Source organism: Aquarana catesbeiana, linkage group LG06 (assembly GCF_042186555.1).
Source record: "Aquarana catesbeiana isolate 2022-GZ linkage group LG06, ASM4218655v1, whole genome shotgun sequence".
In the NCBI taxonomy this organism is placed as follows: Eukaryota; Metazoa; Chordata; class Amphibia; order Anura; family Ranidae; genus Aquarana; species Aquarana catesbeiana.
In genome coordinates this window covers 78283494-78302874 of record NC_133329.1, presented here as the reverse complement: position 1 = coordinate 78302874, position 19381 = coordinate 78283494, and the positions used below count along the sequence as shown (strand labels likewise).

At 43.3% G+C, this 19381-nt stretch overlaps 1 protein-coding gene across 1 annotated transcript; it reads left to right on the top strand.

The window, feature by feature from the left end:
* The first annotated feature begins 495 nt into the window (after nt 1–495).
* Nucleotides 496–15966, top strand: LOC141148018 (olfactory receptor 1-like). Its single transcript, XM_073635176.1, has 4 exons — nt 496–759; nt 924–1410; nt 9602–9682; nt 14568–15966. Exons 1-4 carry the CDS (start codon nt 496–498, stop codon nt 15443–15445), a joined length of 1710 nt encoding a protein of 569 aa, XP_073491277.1. The 3' UTR covers nt 15446–15966.
* The last annotated feature ends 3415 nt before the right edge of the window (nt 15967–19381 follow it).

Here is a 19381-nt window from a genome sequence, read left to right as displayed (position 1 = left end):
GCTCAGTGTCAGCAAAGGCTTCTGCGGACAGCATTGCTATCTCCCACTCTGTCAGCCATCAGTAGGGGTTTGGGGGGACCATCCACCGTTACAGGAGGTCAGGTTCCCCCCTGCTGAGACCCCCCACCCCCCTCGATCTGCCCTCACTAGGAAAGGAATCCTTTTGAAAAAAAAGGGGCAGCATTCCTCAACGCGGGGGTGTGTGGCTTAGATGCCACCAGTGTGCACGTGGAGTGGCATGTGAGACATGGTGCAGGCCCAAGGCTCATTGGCTTAAAAACTTTTTACTGTGGAAGTGTCTGGTTGGCTGACGGAAGGACACAGAGCATACAAGGGCATGTAAGCTGTATGGGTGTGTGTATACAGGCATTTTCAAGGGGCACGTTTACTCAGCATTGAGACTGAGCATTTATAGCAGCATATTATGTTATTGCTAGACTAACGCTCGGCAGTAGATGCACTTTGTTTAGTACCTCTACCTTTGCGCTTAGGACTATGTCTTCTCGCATGAGGGATAATTCATCAGGGGGAGCACAAAGTCACTGCGGTCAGAGTCTGAGGCTCCTAGTCGCATGTCCACAGTTCCATCCTTCCCTGAAGGATCTGGCATCTGGTGAATCTGAGCCATCCTGTCTCACAGGCATTGTGGCTACCTCCAACATTCCAGCCTCTGCATTCGTCACTAAGGACGATTTGGCTTTGGCTCTGGCTGGTTTGGAGGGAAAAATAGCTGATTTGTTTGCAGCCTCCTCCCAGGAGGTGAGAAAACGTGGCAGGTCCCCTTCTCCTGGCCTTGACCTTCCTGCATCGGAACAACAATGAGCAGATGATATTGGGGTACCTTTGAGGGAAGGAGGTTCAGGTGAGACTCCTCTTCTGAGGATTCAGCATCTGAAGAACCTTTCTCAACTTCGCAATCTCAGAAATTGCTTATTCAATCCCTTACGGACTTGGTCCGCTCTGGATATAAGTTGCCTCCGGCAGAGGTGGAGGATGTGTCTCTCTTGGGTTCGCTAAAACCCCCACAGGGTTCTCATGCTTTTCCTATGCACCCGTTACTGGAGAAACTGATTTATGCTGATTGGGATCACCCAGATAAGCAGTTTTCTACTCTTAAGAAATTCTCATTTCTCTACCCTATGGAGAAAAAGTTCTCAAAGAGATGGGATTTGCCAGCGGTAGATGCTGCTATCTCCTCTGTGAACAGGAGTTTAACTTGTCCAGTGGACAACATAAAAGTATTTAGAGATCCAGCTGATAAGAAGTTGGAATCTCTACTTAAAGCCTCATTTGCTGTATATGGGGCGGTGGTACAGCCAGCAGTGGCAGCAATAAGCATTTGTCAATCCCTTCGGGATGAAATCAAGCAGGTTATTAAAAAAGTTCCTGCTCAAACTGAAGAAGCTCAAAGTTTAGCTGAGCTACCTAGGGCCCTATACTTTGCAGTGGACGCTATTAAGGATTCTATCCATCAGGCGTCTCGCCTTGCGCTCATGTTGATACATATGCGCAGGACTCTGTGGCTAAAGAATTGGTCAGCCGAGTTACCATGCAAGAAGCTCTTGGCTGGGTTTCCCTTTCATAGTGAAAGGTTGTTTGGGGAACATTTGGATAAGTATATCCAAAAGATTTCTGGGGGTAAGAGTACCCTTCTGCCGGTTAAGAAAAAGAATAGATGGCCTTCTTTCAAAACTTCCCCTCCGATGCCTGGGGCAACTACCTCCAGGCAGTATCGATGGCCTTCACCATCAGGGGCAAAGGGTAAGCCTCATAACCAAACCCTTGTGAAGGGGCGCCCCTGCTAGATCGAGTAGGGAGGGAAGACTGTGGTGGTTTTCAGAAACTTGGCAAGAGGAAATCCAAGACAAGTGGGTCCTCTCTGCAGTAGCCCTAGGCTACAAACTAGAGTTCCAAGAGTTTCCACTATCGCATTTTCTAAAATCGAACATTCTCAGGGACCCAGTAAAGAAAAAGTCCTTATTTCTGGCACTGGACTGATTATTGTCTCAGGGAGTACTAACAGAGGTTCCCTCAGAAGAGAAGGACATGGGGTTTTATTCAAAACTCTTTATGGTACCAAAACCAAATGGAGATGTCAGACCCATTCTAGATCTCAGGAATCTGAATCACTTCCTAAGCATCCGCTCCTTTCGAACGGAGTCGATTCAGTCAGTTGTTTCCACCCTATGGGGAGGAGAGGTTCTAGCATCCATAGCTATCAAGGATGCATCTACATTTGCCAATATTTCCCGCTCACCAGAAGTTTCTGCGGTTTGCAGTAGAACAGCGCCACTTTCAGTTCGTGGCCTTGCCTTTCGGGTTAGCCACCGCTCCCCGGCTGTTTACAAAAGTGTTAGCCCTCAGTACTAGCAAGACTAAGGGGCCAGGGTAAAGCAATAATAGCATACCTAGATGACCTGCTACTGGTAGATCAGTCAATAGCACGGTTAAATAAGGGGGGTCCAGAACAGTCAGTTATCTGAGACACCTGGGTTGGATTTTCAATCTAGAGAAATCATCCATACAGCCGGTAAGAAGGCTGCAGTATTTAGGCCTAGTCATAGACAACCCAGGAAAGGGTGTTTTTGCCTCAGGCAAAGGCCAACACTCTAAGAGAGCTGGTCCAGGCGGTCAAGGCAAAGAAAGGTCCTTCCATTCGCCTTTGCATGAGATTACTAGGGAAGATGGTAGCTTCCTTCGAAGCGGTTCCCTATGCCCAGTTTCATTCAAGACTGTTGCAACACAGTATTCTGTCTGCTTGGAACAAACAGATCCAAGCCTTGGATTATCCAATGAATCTGGCTCCAAAAGTATGCCAGAATCTCAACTGATGGTTGATAACCAGGAATTTACAGAAAGGGAAATCCTTCATTCCAGTTTCCTGGAAAGTAGTAACTATGGATGCCAGCCTATGGGGCTGGGGAGCCGTTCTAGAAGAGACCACGGTTCAAGGGAAGTGGACAGAGTCCGAGAAGACCTTGCCCATCAATATCCTAGAGATTCGGGTAGTACGTCTGGCTCTAATAACCTGGACGTCCAGGTTGCCTAATGCTCCTGTCAGGATACAATCTGACAATGCCACAGCAGTGGCCTATATCAATCACCAAGGAGGCACCAGAAGCCACGCAGCCCAAAGGGAGGTGGACCATATTCTGTCTTAGGCAGAGAAACATGTTGCTTGCCTATCTGTAGTCTACATTCCAGGAGTGGAAAATTGGCAGGCAGATTTCTTGAGCCGTCAACAGCTGTTGCCAGGAGAATGGTTTTTACATCCCAAGGTATTTTTGGCCATATGTCAAAGATGGGGTACACCGAACGTAGATCTATTGGCATCCAGGTTCAACAAGAAGTTGGACAACTTTGTGGCGAGAACAAGGGATCCACTTGCACTCGGAGTAGATGCGTTAGTGACCCTCTGGGATCAGTTTTCACTGATTTATGCATTCCCTCCAGTTCAGCTTCGAACATGACTGCTGCACAGGATCAGGGAAGAAGGAAAGACGGTAATCCTAGTAGCCCCATCATGGCCCAGAAGACCCTGGTATGCAGGGATCGTGAGAATGGCAGTAGGGGAGTCTTGGACTCTTCCACCTCGTCCGGACCTGCTGTCGCAGGGACCGGTATTCCATCCTGCCTTACAAACACTAATTTTAACGGTGTGGCTATTGATGCCCACATTCTGAAAGATCGGAGGCTTTCAGGTTCAGTAGTAACCACCCTGATTAATGCCAGAAAGCTGGCATCCAGGATCATTTATTACAGGGTCTGGAAGGCCTATGTCACCTGGTGTGAAACCAAGGGTTGGCATCCTCGTAAGTATGTCGTAGGAAGAATTCTGGCCTTTCTACAATTAGGAGTAGAAATGAAGCTGGCCTTGAGTACAATCAAAGGTGTTTTTCCAAAGGCCACTTGCTTCGCATTCTTTAGTCTGGGCATTCATACAAGGGGTAACTCGGATAACTCCGCCAGTTAGAACACCCTTGTGCCCATGGGATTTGAATCTGGTTTTGTCAGTGTTGCAAAGACAACTCTTTGAACCTATATGAAATATTCTTTTGATCCTATTGACAAGGAAATTGGTATTTCTAGTTGCGATAACAGGATAACAGGATTTTTATGACAGCTTACCTGTAAAATCCGTTTCTTGGAGTACATCACAGGACACAGAGGTCCCGCCCCTCTTATTGGGATATGTATATATTGCCTTGCTACAAAAACTGAGGTACTCCCGGTATGGGAGGGGTTATATAGGGAGGGGGACTTCCGGTTTCTTTTGGTTATACCAGTGTCCATTCACCTAAAGGTGGCCTATAACTCACATAGTCATTACTATGGTGCTCTGTGTCTCGTGATGTACTCCAAGAACAGGATTTTACAGGTAAGCTGTTATAAAAATCCTATTTTACATCCACTACCAATGCAAAAACGGATGAAAAACAAACCATTTGTCAGTTAACATCCATTTTTCGTCCAATCCGTTTTCTTGACAGATGAAAAATAGAACTTTCACCTGTTCAAAAAAAACCCAGATGTTGACGGAAGCGGATGAAAACGGAATAAAATAGATGATCCTTTTTTCCATGGGAATGCATTGATGTCCGTTTTCATCCCTCAATGGATGGATGAAAAACGGACGAACCGTCCTTATGTGTGAAAGGGACCTAAAGCATTATACAATCTTATAGAAGAGGGCAGGGGGTGCTGTTATATGGGGGTGGTCTCTCTCTAAAGAAAGTTTAAAGGAGCGAGGTTGGGACTTTAAATGAGACGTGAGTCTCCATCCCTAAGCATACTGAAAACGGGAGGAGTGGGACTTCGAGTGGGGTGTGCAAAAAAGGCCAAGGGATCAGTCACCATGTAACAAACCATTTATTGATAGACAATAGCCTAGTGACACAGTGTTATTCCAAGATGTGCATAAAACAGTCAAGTATTATACATATACATCCTTATATATACATGGTAAATATAAATAACAAAACCCAAATGATGCAGGACAAGAAATAATGGAAAGGTTATAACATCCATAAAATGCACAAGGTCACAACATTGGTATGTGGAAACCTGTGGGTATGTAACCCTAACCCTCTCTCTAAAGAAAGGGGAGGGGCACTCATATAAAGGCACTGTGAGATAATGGTGGTTTCTAATGGGGAATGCTGACAGCTGTTCTAAGGCTGATCTAATGCTGAACAATCATTAGATCAGCAGTCAGCTCCCCACATTAGAAACCCCCATTATATCACAGTTCCTTTATATTAGCACCCTCCCTCCATTAGATCAGAGTAACCTATATTAGCGACCCTCCCTTACAGACCAATGGTTAGTCTCTAGGAGGGGGTTCATTGATATAAAGGGGCTCTGATCTAAAAAAAATTTGCTGTGAGCCGCTGAAGTGGCTAAAGTGTATGGGTTTGGCTTCAAGAAAAGGTGGCAACACTACTAACCCACCCCCTGTCCTTCCTCCCAGGTATTACGTTTTATTAACCTGGTGAAGTCAGTTATAGTCTGCTGTGTCCCCCCCATTCAGGTAATTTACTGACACCATTTCTACCTGCAGGGACCACTAGTCCAGCACCGCACATTAATCTTCGCTGGAGGTTCCCCTTCACTTCCACTCGTTTGACATCAGTCTTCTTCTGGATCCCAAGAGTACCCCTTCACTGGCCGTCCAATGGGAATTGTCCATGTCACACAGTCAGTGACATGGACACCTGGAAGAAGGACCTATGCAGGAAATAAACCAAGGATGGGGAGGATTGGTATTTTTATCCTAATGCTTTGCTTTAAAGTGACTTGATTGCTTGTTCAGAATATATAAATACTTTAAGGTACATGATCTGGGCCCAGGTTTACTTTAACATATTATTATATAACTATACTGTAACTATATTTAGAATATTCAAGAATATTTTTAATTGTACTTTTTTTAAACTTAGCACCTGCTTCAATTACCTGCCACTAGGGATGAGCCCGATGTTCGAAACGCTGTTAAAGGAACAACGTTAAAGTCTATGGGACACTAACATGAAAAACCAAAAGTGCTAATTCCAAAGGCTTATATGCAAGTTATTGCCATAAAAAGTGTTTGTGGACCCGGGTCCTGCCCCAGGGGACATGTATCATTGCAAAAAAAGTTTTAAAAACGGCCGTTTTTTCGGGAGCAGTGATTTTAATAATGCTTAAAGTTAAAACAATAAAAATAAAATATTCATTTAAATATCGTGCCTGGGGTGTCCTTAATATGCCTGTAAAGTAGCGCATCTTTCCTGTGTTTAGAATAGTACCACAGCAAAATTACATTTCTAAAGGAAAAAAAGTCATTTAAAACTGCTCGCGGCTGTAATGTATTGTCGGTCCCAGCAATATAGATAAAACTCATTGAAAAAAATGGCATGGGTTTCCCCCCAGTTCATTACCATGCCCTTTGTGTCTGGTATGAATATTAAGGGGAACCCTGAACCAAAAATGAAAAAAAAAATTGTGTGGGGGTCCCCCCAAAATCCATTCCAGGTCCTTCAGGTCTGGTATGGATATTAAGGGGAACCCTGTGCCAAATAAAAAACAAATGGCATAGGGGCCCCCCAAAATCCATACCATGCCCTTCAGATCTGGTATTGTCTTCAAGGGGAACCCTGCGCTAAAATAAAAAAATGGCATAGAGGTCCCCCTCAAAATCCATACCAGACCCTTATCCGAGCACGCAACCTGGCAGGCCACAGGAAAAGGGGAAGGGAGAGCACCCTTCTTCTGAACTGTACTAGGCCACATGCCCTCAACATGGGGAGTATGCTTTGGGGTGTCCCCAAAACACATTGTCCCCATGTTGATGGGGACAAGGGCCTCTTCCCCACAACCCTCGCCCAGTGGTTGTGGGGGTCTGCGGGCAGGGGGGCTTATTTTAATCCGGAAGGCCCCTTTAACAAGGGGACCCCCAGGTCCTGCCCCCCATGTGAACGGCTATCGGGTATATTGTACCCCTACACATTCACCAAAAAGTCTCAAAATGGTAAAAATGACAGTAGACAATTTGGGCCAAGTCCTTTATTAAAAAAAAAATATGTCCCGCGATGTCCATTCATCTTCGATCACAGCGTCCCACAGACCGAGAAAAAAAAAAAGGAAAAAAAAGCTGAGTTAGACTTACCGGTAACTCCTTTTCTGAGTGTCTTCCAGGACAGCCCATGAGACCTAGGGCTCCCCCTACCAGGACAGGAAACACATTCCCCCCACCAGATAAAAGGGCGGTCCTCCAGACCCCATGTCAGTCTACTCAAGAACCGTAGGACGTCTCTGCAAAACATATGCATAATACACATAACTTTAGACAAAACCGGGTGGGAATCTGTCCTGGAAGACTCTCAGAAAAGGAGTTACCGGTAAGTCTAACTCAGCTTTTCTCAAAGCATCTTCCAGGACAGCCCATGAGACGATGAGCCAGAACTTACCAGTCTAGTGAGGGACAACTGCCTGAAGGACCCTATGACCAAACGCCTGCTCCTGAGCTGATAGGAGATCCAGGCGATAATGTTTAATGAAGGTCGAGTAACTGGACCATAAGGCAGCCCTGCAAATTTGTTCCGGTGAGGCACCAGCCCTCTCAGCCCAAGACGTAGACAAGGCTCTAGTTAAGTGCGCACTAACAAAGGGTGGAGGAACTTCCCTAATTTTGTAAGTTTCAGAGATAGCTTGCTTTATCCACCTAGCCAGAGTGGCTTTAGATGCACTATTTGCCTTGTGAACTCCAGAAAAGAGGACAAACAAGGCATCAATTTTTCTAAAGGTCTTGGTGACCTCAAGATAGACTAGGAGAATCCTTCTCACGTCTAAAAAACTAAACTTTCTTTCTAGGTTGCGTTGTGGCGAACTACAAAAGGTTGGCAGTACAATGTCCTGAGATCGGTGGAATGTACTGGCCACCTTGGGCAAAAAACCTGGATCGGTTCTAAAAATCATGAGGAAAGGCTCCCTCACGGATAGGGCCTGCAACTCACTTACCCTACGAGCTGAGGTAACAGCTACAAGAAAAACAGTTTTTAATGTGAGTAACTTAACTGAGATATCTTCAAGAAGCTCAAAAGGAAATTCAACCAGAGTTTGAAGTACTAGGGACAGGTCCCAAGTTGGACATCTTCTCATCACTACTGGTCTGGCCCTAGAGATTGATTTGAAAAATCTGGCTATAGTGGGATTTTCCAGGAGAGAAAACTGGAGGAACACACTGATACCTTTAAGGTACCAACCGAAAGACCTTTGTCGACACACTACTGAAAAGATTCCAAAATTGAAGGAATATCATGAGTTAATCTTTGATTTTCAGATAACCATGGAGTTAAATCTTTTCCAAACCTTGGAATATATGGCTCTAGTGACTGGTTTTCTGCAATTTACTAGAGTCTTGACTACCTTGTCAGAGAACCCCTGAGCGCTCAGTATCTTTTCTTCAGATACCAAGCCGTCAAGTTTAAGGAAACCACCTGTGGGTATGACACTGGACCCTGCCACAGTAAGTCTTCTCTCTTCGGAAGACTCAGTGGAGGCTCCGAGACCAGAGTCTGTAGCAGGGAAAACCGTGGCCTCTTGGGCTAGAAAGGGGCGATTAGGACAAGATCCGTTTCTTCTAGAAGAAACTTCTGGAGGACTTCCTGAATAAGTCTAATTGGCGGGAAGGCATAACATAGGTCGAATGGCTGGTTTGCCAGAGCATCGATCCCCAAGGATTGGTCTGCTGGGTTCATGGAAAAGAACATTTCCGTCTTGCGGTTGTTCTGGTTTGCGAACAGATCCGCTTCGGGATATCCCCATCTGCTTGTGAGATCTGAAAAGACTTCGGGATGAAGGGACCAGTTGTTTCGATCTACCCGGTAGCGGCTGAGATAATCTGCTAGTCAATTGTGTGTCCCCTTCAGGTGCACAGCTGAAATTGAAGCTAGCTTCCCTTTTGCTCATGAAAGGATCTCCTGGGCAATTGATTGAAGCATCCGGCTTCTCGTGCCCCCCTGCTTGTTGAGGTATGCGACTGCCGCAAAATTGTCTGACAGAATTGGAGATTGTGACCCCTGATCTCTGTCTGAAAAGACTCCAGGGCTCTCTGAACTGCTAGCAGCTCTCTTTGGTTGGATGAAGCCTTTGCCTCCCTCGAGGACCACTGCATTGCTGAGGTGGGCCCCCCATCCCCAGGAACTCGCATTTGTAGTAATCCTTCGGGATATGGGAATGGACCATGGGAGACCTCCTGCTAGGTGCTGGCCTGTTCTCCACCACCACAGGCTTCTTTTTACCCTGGCGGGAAGCCAGACCCTTGACTCTAGGGACTTTGTGTCCCTGTCCCAGTTTCTTAATAGAAACAGTTGTAATGGACGTTGATGAAGGCTCGTCCATGGTACTGCGGGAAAGCATGAGGTCATCAGACCCACTGCCTCGAAACCTGTCTCAGAGAGACTGACTGGTTGGTCTGCAATGCTGACATAGTTTGGATCATTTTGGTAATCTACTAAGGAAGAAAAACTCTTTGATCTATTGAGCAAAAGTCGTAACCCAGGAATGTTACTTTCTGGGCCAGAATTAAGGACGACTTTTCTATATTTATCAACCTGCCTAGGGATTGTAGGAAGTCTTGTACAACCTGGAGGTCCTCCAACAGCTTCTGGTATGACTTTGCCACCACCAGGAGGTCGTCCAAGTAAGGGATAACAATTATCGCCTTTAACCTCAGCGGAGCCAGTGCTTCCCCCAACACCTTTGTAAAAATGCGTGGGGCTGAGGAAAGACCGAAGGGGAGGGCTTGAAATTGAAAGTGTCGAGTCCCTGTATCCATCTTCACTGCTAATCTCAAAAATTTTTGGAAGGCTGGATGGATAGGGATGTGAAGATAGGCATCCCTATCTGTCCAGCGTGGCCATGAAGCAGTTTGGATAGAGCAGGTTTTTGATAGTGCAAACCGTCTCCATACGGAAATGTTTCTATCTGATTGAATTGTTTAAAGTCCGGAGATTCAGGATAAGTTGAAACTTTCCTGATGGCTTTTTGACAACAAACACATGGGGATAGAACCCCTTGCCCTGATCTGACTGTGGAACAGGAATCAGGACTTTTTGATCCAATAAGTCTTCGATCTGGAGACCCAGAGACTTCGCTTTCTTTTGGTCTTGGGGAGGAAAGGTGACCAATAACCGCTCTGGTGGTTGGTGGGAAAATTCCAGCCTGTACCCAGTGGTCACTAGGTCCAGAATGAAGGGGTTCGAAATGACTGCTGTCCACTGTGGATAGAAGGTCCTCAATCTTCCTACCACCGGGGAACACAAGTCACTGTGGCTTGGCGGGCTGTTGAGGAGAGTTAAACAGAACCCCCCCTTTGCCTCTGCCTTTGTGCCCTGTCCAATGTTTTTTCGGCTAGAGAAGAATGGTTTTCTCTCAGGATTATCCCATTCCAGTTTGATAGTATCAATCAATGAACTATGAACTGGAAAAACTCTAGATTTTTTTTCTTATGCAATCCTTTATACATAAGATCACGTTTGGATAACTGAGCCTCCTCCTCGTTCAATTCAAGAGTAGTATAGATAGCCTTTAATAAGTCATCCACATCCTCTACAGATAACTTAAATCTCAAGCCCCGAGTGGATTCTCTATCCCTGGGCTCTATATCTGACCCTGACTCTTCTGGAGAAGAACGGGTAGATCTGACCTCAGCCTCAGAGTCTTCACTCTCTGCCTGCTGCGGAGTGCTGACCGAAGTCTTCTGTGAAGACAGACTCTCAGCTGGACTCTGGAGCTTGTCAATAAGTGTTCTAAAGGAAATGAAGGTGGATGCAAGCTCAACTCTAACAGAAGTTAGCATCTTCTGACAAGAGGCAACCGGGTCATCTTTTACAAGGCCTGCTATGCAGCTGCAACAAACCACTTTGCTCCAAGAGGAGCTCAATTTGTTTGCGCACACCGCAAATTTCTTTTTAGGTGGCTGCGCCTGAGCCTTGTCTTGGGTCTTGGTCTGTAAGACCAAAATAAATGACCCATAATGAGACTCTCAGCCACCCTGACACTCTGAAACATCACATGCAGGAGGGAGGAAATGTGTCCCCATAACCCACTACTACAGAGAGGGGAGGGGGAGGGAACACTGACAGGGATAGCAAGAGAGTGACACAACATTTCAGGCTTACCTGTGAGGTGCTGGTGTTGGGCACCGCATCTACTGCCTGTGCAGGAACTGCAGACTGATCCATCCTGCCCCTTTTTGGCCTTCTACAGCCTGGCTGCTTCACACAAAAAGACACCAGTAGCTAGCGTCTCCTGTTCGCGCCGTTTAAGGAGACTGGAACTGGCGTCTCCGGCGCCCAACGACGACGTCATATGCCCCGGAAGTGACCTACCCTTGGCACTTCCTGTGGGCCAGCTTGGAGCGCAGAAGCTCCGCCCCCCCTCGAGCGCCGCAGCTTCCTGCTTTTTTCTCACACAAACCAGCCGTGCTGTCGGTGAGGAAAGGATACTGCTGCTTTTACAGAGTGTAAAGCGCTTGGGAGCTGACATCATCCCAGTCCTGGCCCTCTCCAGGCACTGAGAAACAGGAGACAGCAGCACAGCCAACCTCCCCAGCGGAGTGCTGCTTCTGGCAGAGGAGAAGGTTAGTGACATGCCCCAAATAGCCATACAGAGCCCCTGCTAATGAGACCTAGGGGACCAGGTTCCAGGAACATGTTACCCCCCGTCCGGAAGAAACACTAATAACTGACATCGGGCCTGGAGGACCGCCCTTTTATCTGGTGGGGGTAACGTGTTTCCTGTCCTGGTAGGAGGAGCCCTAGGTCTCATGGGCTGTCCTGGAAGACGCTTTGAGAAACCTCCGCCTCATGTGACGTCAAGTAACGTCAGAGGGGGGCGGGGTCACATGTTTACTCCATCGGGTGGCCCCGCACTCAGCTATATAACAGCTGTTCATGCAGAAAGCCTGCAGTCAGCGGATTTTTTCCGTTTTTTTTTCCTCGGTCTGTCGGACGCTGTGATCGAGGATAAATGGACATCGCGGGACATTTTTTTTTTTTTTAAAGGAATTGTCCCAAACTGTCTACTGTCATTTTTACCATTTTTTTACACTTTTTTGGTGAATGTGTATGGGTACAATGTACCCGATACCCATTCACATGGGGGGGGCGGGATCTGGGGGTCCCCTTGTTAAAGGAGCTTCCAGATTCCGATAAGCCCCCTGCCGGCAGACCCCCATAACCACCAGGCAAAGGTTGTAGGGAAGAGGCCCTTGTTCCCATCAACATGGGGACACAGTGTTTTGGGGGGACCCCAAAGCATCCTCCCCATGTTGAGGGCTTGTGGCCTGGTACGGTTCAGGAAGTGGGAGGTGCTCCCCCCCCTTTTCCTGCAGCCTGCCAGGTTGCGTGATCAGATAATGGTCTGATATGGATTTTGGGGGAACCCCTACGCCATTTTTTTAAATAAAGGAATTGTCCCAAACTGTCTACTGTAATTTTTACCATTTTGACACTTTTTTGGTGAATGTGTAGGGGTACAATTTACCCGATACCCATTCACATGGGGGGGGCGGGATCTGGGGGTCCCCTTGTTGACACCATTTTTAAAAAAAATTTTGGTGCAGGATTCCCCTTAATATTCATACCAGACCTGAAGGGCCTGGTATGGATTTTGGGGGGACCCCCACGCAATTTAAAAAAAAAAATTTTTTACATTTTGGTGCGGGGTTCCCCTTAATATCCATACCAGACCATGCCATTTTTTTCAATGATTTTTATCTATATTGCTGGGTCCCGACAATACATTACAGCCATGGCACTGTTCTAAAAATGGGAAAGATGCGCTACTTTACAGGCATACTAAGGATTTCATTTTTATTATTTCTCTTTAAGCATTATTAAAATCACTGCTTCTGAAAAAACTACAGTTTTTATAACTTTTTTTTGCATTGATACATGTCCCCTGGGGCCATACCCAGGTCCCCAAACACTTTTTATGGCAATAACTTGCATATAAGCCTTTAAAATGAGCACTTTTGATTTTTCATGTTCGTGTCCCATAGACTTTAACGGTGCTCGCTTGTGACAAATTTTTTGCCTGTTCGCAAGTTCTGGTGCAAACCGACCCGGGGGGGTGTTCGGCTCATCCCAACCTGCCACAAATGTACTGACTGGGCATCTCAGAATCTGCACATTATGGAGGAACTTCATGTTAATTTACCAGGATTGATGGTGTGGTGCAACTTGTCAGCTTATGGAATAATTAGACCATTCCTTTTTTATGGTAACGTAACTGGTGCCTGTTACTTGAGTTTGCTGCTGGAATCTGTCATGTAATGTATTCAAGAAGATTTTGGAAATGTTGGCATTTATTTACAACAAAATGGAGCACTCCCACACTACCATCATTATGTAAGGGCCTATCTTGATAAGAATCTGCTAAACAGATGGATTGGGCGAAGAGGGTCAGCAGAAAACCTTCTCCCATTGGACTTTTTCCTTATGGGGATTTCTAAAAGATAAAGTTTATGCTACAAAACCAGAAACCATTGATGAATTAAGAGTAGCCATTGAAAGAGAATGCGCCCAAATAGCAAACAAAATGATTCTCAATGTTTGTAATTCTATGCTTCTCCTTATCAGCAATGCCTGGACCAGATTGGTCATCAAATTGACAACAGGTGATAAGTATAAAAAAGTAAATTTAGGTATTTTATTTTAAAATTTGAAAGTGAACTGTATGGTTATAAATACTGGCTTTATAATCATTTAAATTGCGTATACATTTTTTGGGACAATATATTTATACTTGATATATTAAATATTTGCAACTTACAGCAATTACTGGTCAAATCCTTTTTGTACTCTTTGCGGATATGGCCTAAATACTCTAATCCATTCTTTCCTAAAAAAAAAAATTATCTTCACCATTTACATATATAAATTTGCTATGGCTTTCATAATACTATTTTTTAGTAGAGCTACAGTTTTAATATAAGAACATTAGGAAAATCCATAATCTGATACTTGATATAATAATAATTCTACAACACTTTTTATCATAAAGTGTTTATTTACAGTGGGAATAAAGTAAACTTCTTTTATATGTGCATATAAATAAAATGTTCCACAACATGTCAGCATGAAAACTGAATATTTATTCATCTGAATCTGCAGTGTTTAAAAAAAAATGGTGTCAGCATTGATCATAATCATATTTTATTGCTTTTTACAAAGGAAGAGCGGTTTTGATGAAGAATTCTAAAGTATTTAAAGGCTTTCAGATTGCGCCATAATAATAATTCTTCAACTCTTTGTTACCAGGGAGGCATTTATTTAAAACACCAAAAATTATAAACTTTGTCATAATAATTTTATAAGTATGTATAATTAAAATGTGCCACAGCATGTCAGCATGAAAAGAGAACACTGAATCATCTGAACCTGCAGTCCTCTACCAAATAAATCGTGGCATTTTTGATCATAATCATATTTTTACTTTTTCTTACAAAAGAAGAGCAGTTTGGATGGACAACTATACAGCATCTAAAGTGTTTCAGCTTGTGCCATTTTTCTTTAAAACAGATTATAAACTATACATTTTTGGTAATTTACTTACATTATATTTCACATGCCTGTTAGTAAATATAATTATCATCACAGTGATATATATTGATGACCATTTACACACCCCCATGTATCTGTTTCTCTGTAATTTATCCATTGTAGATATTTGTTTTACAACTGTCACAGTTCCCAAACTTCTACACATGTTACTTACTGACAATAATACAATATCATTTACTCAATGCTTTACTCAGTTCTACTTTTACTTATTATTTGGCACCAGTGAAGACATTCTTTTATTTATGATGGCATATGACCGATATGTTGCTATCTGTAAGCCTTTACACTATCACCAAATTTTGGGGAGAAAAAATAGTTTGATGTTAATTGCAGTCACCTGGATCTCCGCTTCTATAAATTCTTTATTGATAATAAAGGCAACGTTAACTATGTCGTTTTGCCATTTAAAAGTGATTCATCAACTTTTCTGCGATATCAAAGCTCTGATCAAGATTTCATGTGCAGGAACTGAAATGTTCTTCATGTTGCTTTACCTGGAGCTGTTGTTGTTTGGTTTTGTTCCATTTTTGTGCACTGTAATGTCTTATGTAAAAATAATTGCCATCATCTTAAATATTAATTCAAGAGATGGAAAGAGAAAACTCTTCTCCACCTGCTCACCTCACCTCGCCGTAATCCTCCTCTACTATGCAAACATAGCATCAGTGATACTGATTCCACAATCTCGGTACTCAGAGCTCTTGGAGCAAATCTGCACTGTGCTATACACAGCAGTAACACCCATGTTAAATCCTCTGATTTACACCATACGTAATAAAGAAGTCAAGAGAGCCATGATGAGATTGGTGAAGGGTAAGATAACTCTGAAGCCTTAAAAATATTTAAAATATAGTATTAAAAAAATAAAAATTAAAAACTGAAAAAAAAAGGAAAAAATAACTATTATTTGTAGTATTACTAGAAGCTTTTACCTTTTATTATTACATAGTTACATAGTTAGTCTGGCTGAAAAAAGACACAAGTCCATCTAGTTCAACCAATAAAAGAATAAAAAAAAAAAAGAAAAAAAGATATGTATACATTATATACATACTGTATGTACTGTATACATGAATAGTCCTATATATACAATCCTATACCCACAGTTGATCCAGAGGAAGGCAAAAAAACCAATAAAGAAATATCAGAGCACCAACCTATTTTTCATTGCTTTCAAATTTTGGGAAATTGCAAGTCAGGCATATAAGTATAGCATATTGTGATAGACAATTGCACAAAGGATAGGACGTCCTATCTGAAGGGAAACATTGATGGTTTTGGGGTCAACTTTATTTTAGAAATCCCCCAGAAATTTCTACTGTGCGGCGCCTGCGCCAACATTAATGAATTCCACTTGGCTGTGATAGGAAGATTACTAGTACCACTGTGTACTCAGCTGCAAAACTAAACCTACTCGATCGAGAAATGGACCACAGCGAGTGCGTTTATTACACCTATTCCTGTGCGGCACTACTGGACACTTTTGTAACTGTTACAACATTATTACAATAGAAGTGGATTTATTTCTTATGTTTTTGCTTTTGGGATGATTAGTGACCTTTATGCATTTTTGTGAGCGCTGATTCAAATTTTTCACTCGTGGAGGATTTGCCTAATTTAGTTTAGCTGCTGCAACTTTGCTTTCAGAGTTATTTGTTTCTCTTTTTTTTGGAAATAACTCTATTTTTTATCTTTATTTTATCTTTGTTTATTTAATGTTATGATTTGTGTTTTACAAATAAACATTTAATACGTAACAAAGGATTTCCAGAGCACTATGGGTTATGCAACACAGCAGTGCAGCTTGGTTTACAATTATGTTTGTCTAAACCTTGGACCCAGATGTCTGATAAAACTGAAGTCACTGTTTTGATCACTGATTGGAGATAAGAATGGGCTTCTGTCAGCACTGAAAAGTAATGTTAAAGTGTTACTAAACTCAGGACCCTGCATTCACTATATCAGGACTCCCACAGTACACAGAACATGGAAATAGTTTTAGTAAATATAAACGGCTAAATACCTTTGCTCATCAGCAGTTAGAGCAGTCTTGTGACTACTATCAGTGTCTGGTTAAAGCTTGTAGGAGGAGTTTTCATTCTCACCTGATTGTACAATGAGGCTGCAGGACCCCTGATCCTTTGTCTGGACAGTGCTGATCACATGCACTCTCCCAAGACAAAAAACCCACTAGCAATACATACCAAACCGAGCATGTGCAGCTTGCCCCCCAAGGCTCTGTACTATCAAGGGATGGTTTGGGGAATGTGGAAGAGGGGAAAATAAGAGAAGACAGGATCACACAGCTTTTTTACACAATGCAGAGGTTAGGTTCCTCAGTGAGTATAACAAGCATGCTTTACTGAATATACTGTTGTGGGTTTAGTAACACTTTGATGACCTAAAAAGACAACTAGATCTCCACCTGCTGTTTGGATAGAAGATTACAGACAATGAAAATTCCCTATTTCAAATATAACTGACTACAACGGGAAAAAATAATATATATATACTTTTTAAATCCTGACAATAATAAAGAAGAAAATAAGTACAAAACATATACATTTTCCTAAAACATAATAGGAAATGTGATAAACAGAAGCTTTTTTCTAACATAGGAGCAGCCACATCAGAACCTTTGCTCTCTGTGTGAAGCAGTGATCTCTGCAGAGGTCCAGCATTCCCCCTGGTCAGAGGTAGAGATCCCAAATTAGCGACACTCATGATGACTGATTGCAGAGTTCTAGCCGTGACTAAGCATAGTATGCTGGCCCAGTGCTTCTACCCAGAGAACAGCACTTGTTTATGCAGCTTAATGCCAGAGAGAGGAGATTGTTCTTTATCCCTTCCCGCCAACCACCTTCCAGCCTTTTAAAGGTTCTAAAAGCCGGGAGGCAGAGGCGGGCATTCAGGTCATGTGACTGCTGTGATTGGCTGTCACAGCAGTCACGTGATCGGAAAACTCCCAATCGCTAGTATGCATTGGGGGCTTTCCGGTAACCGCCAGCTACTGTGCAGGGAGCTCAGTTCTCAGCACGGTAAGTGGTTTACACAGGGCCGCTTATCTGAGGCCGCATATATGTGTGCGGCTGGTGTGAAGAGGTTAAGGTGGGTATCAATTATATACACAAGAAATTGTAAAACTTTTAAAATATATTATTCAGCTGCATATTTAATGCATTCACCTTATTTAACCCCTTCTGGACTGGTATGTGACACCCCCTTTCTGTCCAGGTTATTCTATTTTTCAGGTTGCAGTAGTGTGATAGTTTGGCTGACAATTACTCTGTCATGCAACATTGTTCCCAAATACATTTTTTTTGAGTCTGATAGAGTTACCTTATGGTGGTCTTTTTTTATTATATTAAGTGAAGGACGACCCCCTAAGGGACTGCTTGGATTTATGTTATATTCTTTATATCTAGCCCCCAGCTACATCACTAACCTAGTCTCAAAATACCAACCTAATCGCCATCTTCGTTCCTCCCAAGACCTCCTGCTCTCTAGCTCCCTCATCACCTCCTCCCATATCTGCCTCCGGGACTTCTCCCGAGCCTCGCCCATCCTCTGGAATTCCCTACCCCAATCTGTCAGACTGTCTCCAAATTTATCCACTTTTAGGCGATCCCTGAAAACTTTCCTCTTCAGAGAAGCCTATCCTGCCTCCATCTAATAACTGCACTATTTTCTCCATCAGCTCATCCCCCACAGCTATTATCCTTTTGTATAACTTGACCCTCCCTCCTAGATTGTAAGCTCTAACGAGCAGGGCCCTCTGATTCCTCCTGTATTGAATTGTATTGTACTTGTATTGTCTGCCCTAATGTTGTAAAGCGCTGCGTAAACTGTCAGCGCTATATAAATCCTGTATAATAATAATAATAATAATATCTAAATTTAAAATTGGTTTAAAAAAAATAACTGAGGTTATGAAATTCCCTGTAATATAGTGTGTGTGAGGTCTTTTGAGTTAATAACTTACAGATGTTGACATTTGAACTGAGTTCTCAATTTCAAGAAGCTGTCAAATCATTTTTGATTGATATAACTGATTATATTTTCATAAAGGTCCTATGTTACTGATATTTTCTTTTAAGAAACTATGGGTATTTTTATTCGGTGGCAAACAGACTATATCACCTACCAGCGTTTGCGGAGTAAACTTGACCACCTTGTTTTGAATGGAGGAGATTCTGGGGCGATCTCTGAGGTGAAGCTCTTCCTTAGAAAACATCAATATGACCGGCATGCCTCTTTGGTTCAGGAGAGGTATTACGGGAAATACCATTCACCTGAACCTCACCAGAACTGTAAACAGAGCGTAGCAGTTAAGACGGTCATTGGCCTGAGGGACAGTACGGGCTCTCTGACGAAGTCTAGGTCAGATATCCTGGAGGTTGTCAGGTCATACTATGCCGATCTCCTGGAAGGAAGGAACCTTGATCGGACAAGGATGTTGTTTTTTTCTTTGGACGCTACACATTTGTTTACTCACTGGATTACTGCAGTATAATAAAGCTAGCTGAAGAAAGAAGATCAAAGACTTTACCATTCACTATCAAGCGCTTATTGTTTCTCTTACACACACTCTGGGACTACAGGTTAGGAGTGTGTTTGTGTGGCTGCATCGGGAGTGGGAAGGTGCCCAGTGTCAATGTTTTACCACCCTGAGCATCAGTCCCACTTTGAGACACGCCCACATGCGTTACTCAGGTGATCTTTGAGTCTTAATATTTACATGCACCCTCATTATTTTTGTTTTAACTTTGTGT

Excerpts from the sequence above, each read along its gene's own strand:
- LOC141148018 (XM_073635176.1), top strand. The coding sequence starts at position 496 with ATGTCTTCTCGCATGAGGGATAATTCATCAGGGGGAGCACAAAGTCAC. Across the intron at positions 760-923 it reads TTGCAGCCTCCTCCCAGGAG|AAATTGCTTATTCAATCCCT; the intron begins GTGAGAAAACGT and ends TCGCAATCTCAG. Across the intron at positions 1,411-9,601 it reads TCAAACTGAAGAAGCTCAAA|GGATTGTAGGAAGTCTTGTA; the intron begins GTTTAGCTGAGC and ends CAACCTGCCTAG.